This window comes from Aegilops tauschii, chromosome 7 (assembly GCF_002575655.3).
Source record: "Aegilops tauschii subsp. strangulata cultivar AL8/78 chromosome 7, Aet v6.0, whole genome shotgun sequence".
NCBI lineage: Eukaryota > Viridiplantae > Streptophyta > Magnoliopsida > Poales > Poaceae > Aegilops > Aegilops tauschii.
Window position 1 is genome coordinate 53,359,472 of NC_053041.3, and position 6,088 is coordinate 53,365,559.

A 6,088-nucleotide genomic window follows, 5' to 3' on the forward strand; every position below is an offset into this window, starting at 1 on the left:
ATTTGTACTAAATCAGCGTCAAGTATTTCCGAACGCAGGTTGTATCAGTTTTATGAGCTTGTAGATAGTCCAATTTTATGTGAGATTACTTTCATTTTGACTGAAATCTTTGAATTAGGTAAAGGGGTCGAGGATTATACTTTTTAGGGAAATCAAGCATATAAATTATCACCTAAGCACATTTGCCCAAATCTCTATTAAGAACCCGAGGTAACGTATGCTCAGAACGTTGCTCCATGTCGAAAACTGAAAACTAGTCTCTCCGTTTCTAAATATATGTCTTTTTAGAGATTTCGACACAGACTACATTATGATGTATATAGACATGTTTTAGAATATAGATTCATTCATTTTGCTATGTATGTAGTCCGTATTGGAATATTGAAAGGACTTATATTTAGGAACCGAGGGGGCAGTGAACTAGGAATGTCAATGAAGAGGCTACATTGTTTCGTACAAAGACTACATGAGCTGCACTAAACGATTGTGATCCATCTGGTGTAATTACCGATGTGTTTGTTGCAGTCTGATGCATTGTCACTTTATGATAAGATCTATGTTTGAATTTTATGAGTTCTTTCCTGCATGATTATAGACATATAATCTCTCTGATCTATTAGTCTGGCATTATTTTATATTCTACTTTGGATGTTTCTTTTTTCCTTTCCATGCTTTTATTTTTGCTTTTTGTATATTGTTCTATTTTTATTTGTATGGTTTTTATGTTATATTGTATATTGTATAGGAAATGATAAAAAAAATGTTCCAAATGGCTTCCTTGATAGAGTATTTTTGCCTTGAAGAAAATAAAATAAAATTTCACACAAGGGAGATTATTGTCTTTGTTCATGGGAAATGGAACAATTCGTATCAGTTTTTTTCTGATTGTTTTTCTTAAATATATAATTATGATCATGGATGGTGGTTTTTTTTTTCTTTGGACTTGTATAGAAGTGTTCTAAACATTTTATTTGACAAGCGTGAACACATTATTTGGCATACATGGACATAATCAAGTAACGTTGAAAATTTTGTTTTAAACACTTTTTTCATGTGAAACATTTTTATCCATTGATATAGTTTTAGAACCTTGTTGATCATATTCCTCCCTCTGTTCCATAATGTAGTGCATACAGATTTTAAAAAAATCAAACTTTACAAATTTTGGCCGAGTTTATAGATAAAATTATTTATATTTATAATATCAAATATAGGTTCTGTAACCAGTCGTCTCCTGTCCTCCCAAACTCATTCTCTTTTGGGATTTCCCATTCAGCCCTCAATGCAGCTCTCAAGGCCCTGCTTCGAGTACATGAAACGACAGCATGAAATTCATCCTCACTTTCCATCCCACATATGTCACATACGTCCTCTTTCACAATGGTCCTTCTGAAAGTATTGTGCTTGATAGCCAGAGATTGGGTCGCCACTCTCCATCCAAATTTTTAATTCTTTCCAGTATATTTGTCTTCCAGATCAAATACCAAATGCTTCTATTTTTGGGCTAGCTTGTAGAGCTAGATGGTGCTTCCTTGCCATTTCTTTTTAGATTATCAGCCAGCTTATAGCCAATCTTGATGGTGAAGATGCCGGTTTTTTCGTAGTGCCACGCCACACAATCCTCAACTTCCCCTGCCAGGATTCGAATTTTACAGATTTCTTCCGCATCAAATGAATTACTCTTTCATAGTTACACGGAAATTTTGATTTAACTGGAAAACCCTCATGACATAAGTTGGCAAAGATTGGGGGGCGGATTTGACGTTGACTTCTTTCGCCACTAGTAACATGAACCTTTTATTCGAATCCTTACACTTTTTCCCGAATCTGTCCAAGATCGGTTGGAAGTGCTCATTCTTCATTCATCCTTCCGGCGTAGGGAGGCCCAGGTATTTACTTTCAAAAGTTGCGGCTTCCACTTCTAGTGTTCTCATTATTTCCTCTCTTACACTTTTCGGGCAAGCCTCACTAAACAGCAAAGAGCACTTGCTTAGGGTTAGAAGTTGGCCTGAGCTTTTCTGAAAAAATTCTAGGATTTCCTTGATCTGTCTTGCTTGGTCGGCGGTGGCTTTGAAAAAGAGCAGACTATCGTCTACAAAAAGGAGATTAGAGACACCAGGGCTTCCACGGGCGATTTTTAGGGGAGTGACGGTGCCCTTGCCTATCTCTCTTTCTAGTAAAGGGGAGAAATCTTCAGCCACAAATAAGAATAGGTAGGGGCTCAGCGGACCCCCCCGTCCCAGACCCCTCGTGGGCTCAAAAGCGTCCAACAACACGCCATAACATCTGACTGAAAAGGTCACCGATTTGACACGTATCATCACCCAATTTATCCACTTTTGGTCAAAACCCAACTGTCGCTGGGAACGGCACCTATGGGATCACGAGGTCCCTTCTACGGTTGGCGGGCGCGGGGTTGTGCAAAGAGCGGGTCTAGTAGCCAACACAAGGATCGTTTACCCAGGTTCGGGCCGTGAGGATGCGTAATACCCTAGTCCTGCTTTGGTGTATATTTGAGTGTTCTTGAGCTCTTGAACTAGCTACGGTGCGTGCGCAGTCCAAAAGATCCGAATCCTTCCTCAGTACGCCTCGGGCCACCTTTTATAGTTGAAGGGGTCGCCACGGTGGCACATAGGAGGTGGAAAGGTATCTACAGTACTCAAGGTTATCGCCTGTCATTACAGGACAAAATGCATTAAATGTGCTGCTTAGGTGTCCCCTCGCTTTATCGGGGACGGTAACGAGGCCCGTCCTGTCCGTCGCCGCTCCGTTTTGCTCGGACACGTGTCCAGGCCAACGAGGCATGCAGCGCCATGTAGGCTGGCAGGCTGCTGAGATGGCGTGGTGGTAGGGTCTTCACGAAGATCTGCATGACACCACGCAGGTGCTTGACTAGCTGGATTAGGAACCACATACTGCTACGTGGGTACTTGCCTTAGCTGGTGGGTCGGCCGCTGAGCTGGGGCGACGATGGGGCGGCAAGGTCTTGCCGCGGTCTTGCGTATATTCCCGGCAAGGGTCTTGCCGGGGCCTTGTGAGCGCCCTCGGCAAGAGTCTTGCCGGGGCCTTGCGGCATCCTTGTCAAGGAGCCTTGCGGTTGTCTTGTCTTCTGATTCTCAACTGGGCTTCGTAGGCCTTTTGTCTTCACAAAGATCTGCATGCCTCCATGCAGGCACTTCCCGAGCCTTGGTTCCAATGTTGTCAATGGTGTTGGAACTCTCAGGCTCAAGGGTGGCTGTGATGTTGGCGTTGGGTGAGCTGCCCGGGCAAGGCTCTTGTCGGGGCTGTGTAGGCTGCCCCGGCAAGGGTCTTGCCGGGGGAAAGCCCGTTCTGTTGCTCCGTCTTCTGCGCCCCTGGTTGGAGCGCTGCTCTGGTATCCTTGTGCCTCTGCTTCCCCCTTCTGCCCTGCTAAGTGTGGTCGCAGGCGCGGCTCTGACTGCCCGTGCACAAGTAAAGGGGGTACAAAGAGAGCCCCTACTTTTGTACACCGACACCAACTGCCTCAGTACTCCCCAGTCGACCCTATCATAGGCTTTTGCCAAATCCAACTTGTAAGCACAGTGGGCATCTCACTGATTCTTGCTATGTTGTATTTTTGTTGCGATTTTGTTTGCAATGCAGCGTGTGCACTGGAGTTTGTTGCCCTAGAGGCCACTGAAGGAGGCACTTAGCCACCGTCTTTGTGCATACGTAGTGAGGTAGTGACTTTATCGAACCTATATATTTCATATTTTTTCTTAATTCACAAACAAAGTATCATATTTTTATTTTGATGTATTATTAGGAGGGAGTGCGCATGTCAATAGGGGGGGGGGGGGGGGGTTACGGAGAACAATTTTCAGTCTTGAGAGTTGATTATGTCTCAGTCGATGCTACATCCATTAGACCTTATGTTGAGATTCATGCAATTTTTCTTTTCAGTTTATTCTTTTTTCTTTCGTACATGTTATAGCATTTGACTGAGACTTGATTAAAATCTCAGTCGAGTGAGACCTACCCACACTTTTTTTGTACTATTTGTTTTTGGTTTCACAATGTTGATGCACGCGGCCACAAGAAAATAAACATACCCTCGTCTGAAAATACCAACTGCTAGTAACGGCGATCATTTTCAAAGAAAAAATAAAAAGCAAACGGTTTACAATGGCTACACGCCTACACGGAGCCGCTCATGTGCGGGTGCGGGGGCGGGGGCGGGGGCGCGGGAGTGGGCATGTACCGGGGCGGGGGCGGGCGCGCGAGCGTGGGCATGGCCGTGGCCGTGGTGCGACCTCGCGCAGTCGGCTGCCGCGAAGGTGACGGTGCGCTTGTCGAGGTCGTACCCGACGTGCATGTTCTGCTGCGCGATGTTCCCGATGATCGACGTCCGAAGGCGCTCCGACGCCGGCGCGATCGCCAGGCACAGGGTCTCCGCCTGCACCACCACGAACGTGTTCAACGCCTTCAGCGTCACCACCGCACCGCCGCCCAGCCCCAGCTTCACGTCAGGGATCTTCGCCGCGATCTGCCCCTCCTTTAGCCCGGTCACGTTGTAGCAGAGCGGCAGCTGGAGGTCCGCCGGCGGCGGGGCCTTCGGGAGCTTGATCCGCCCGGCCAGCTCCTTCACCAGCGGGTCTAGCAGCGCCTTGTCGAGGAACGTCAGCGTCGTGCCGGAGTCGACGATGGCGGGGGTCTGGCGCGGCGCCTTGTAGGTCGCGTTGCCGACCTCGACGGACGCGAGCTCGATGGTGTAGTAGGTCTTCACCCTGGACGGGATCAGCGGCGTCGTGGCCGCACCCGGCTCCGTCACGGCGGCGCGGGCGCCGAAGTTGAGCGCGGAGGAGGCGTTGATGGAGTAGGGCACGAGGCAGTAGGAGAACCTCTGGCCGAGCGAGGCGTGTGCGCCGAGCTGCGTGACGAGGGAGAGGTTGCTGTTGCCGAGGCCGACGAGGCCGTCCCCGATGAAGGAGCCGACAAAGTTCGTGCCGCAGCCGAAGTTGACGTTTGGCACGCGCGTCGTGCGGTCGCCGCAGCGGGCGCCGGGGGCGTCGGCGAAGGTGAAGGTCTCGGTGGAGAGGAGGCCGCTCGTCGCCGAGCCGTCGCCATAGTAGTAGTAGTAGGTGCACTTGTCGCCGCCGGCGCAGGACGAGTCCGGGAGAGCGCGGCACGCGCCGGAGTCGCAGCCCACGAGGCGGTACGTCTTGGACTTGGAGGGGTCGAACACGACGCCCGGCCGCGGCGGGGGCGAGGGCGCGTCACCGGCAAACGCCGGACCAGGACCGTGCTTCTTGCTGCAGTTGAGCCAGACGAGGTCGCTGCCGGTGTCGGCGATGGCGAGCAGACGGGTGGGCGGCGTGCCCACGTTCACGGCCATCAGGTACTCGAACGGCGTGGAGGTGAGCTCGGACACGACGCCGTGACCCGACGGTGCGTCGGCGCGGGCGTAGGAGCGCGCGAGCGCCTTGACCACGCGCCCGTGCGCGGTGAGCGAGGGGTCGTGGAACGGCGACCCAACGGAGTCGCGGTGGATGAACTCCACGCTAAACCCATCGCCGCCGTACGCCGTGCAAGCGCACAGCTGCGCCGTGAGGACGACGCCGACGAGCAGGAGAGCGCGAGATACCCTCGTCGTCGCAGCCATTGTGACCTAGTGGAACTCAACTCCCAATGCAAGGATTGGTTGTTGCTGTGTTATAGACAAGTATATAAATAGGAGAATCTGCCAAAGTTAATGGCGAGATGAATTGGGCAAGTCAGGATATATGTGATATGAAGTGCTGATTGTTGACGAATATTTGCCAGCCCGCAGCAATAACTATGCGCAATTAATTACCTTCTGCACCACGCCTGGAATTAAGGGTAGGTTCTACGTATTGGAGAGCTGCAGAGGAGGAGGGGATCATCTTGTGCGTGAAACTGAAGATTTTGCTATTAATTCGTGATAAAAGATTACTTGCCAATCTTGCCAATGCTGGTGGTGATCGGGCACTCGAGTGGCAGTTATTGATTGATTGCCAGTATGTCACCGGCCACCGGCGAAAATGCAAGGGATTAAACAGACATTTATTTTCTCCCCTTTCTTAAGCTTCCATTTGTTCTACGCCTCAGC

General features: G+C 49.9%; 1 protein-coding gene across 1 annotated transcript; it reads right to left on the reverse strand.

Annotated features, from left to right (window-relative positions):
• Positions 1-3,970: 3,970 nt before the first annotated feature.
• LOC109784398 (aspartic proteinase CDR1-like) lies at positions 3,971-5,630 on the reverse strand. Its single transcript, XM_020342990.4, has one exon. It carries the CDS (start codon positions 5,618-5,620, stop codon positions 4,148-4,150), a length of 1,473 nt encoding a protein of 490 aa, XP_020198579.1. The 5' UTR covers positions 5,621-5,630; the 3' UTR covers positions 3,971-4,147.
• Positions 5,631-6,088: the final 458 nt, after the last annotated feature.

Bases quoted from the DNA above. Each gene is read 5' to 3' on its own strand.
- LOC109784398 (XM_020342990.4), bottom strand. From the start codon at position 5,620: ATGGCTGCGACGACGAGGGTATCTCGCGCTCTCCTGCTCGTCGGCGTC.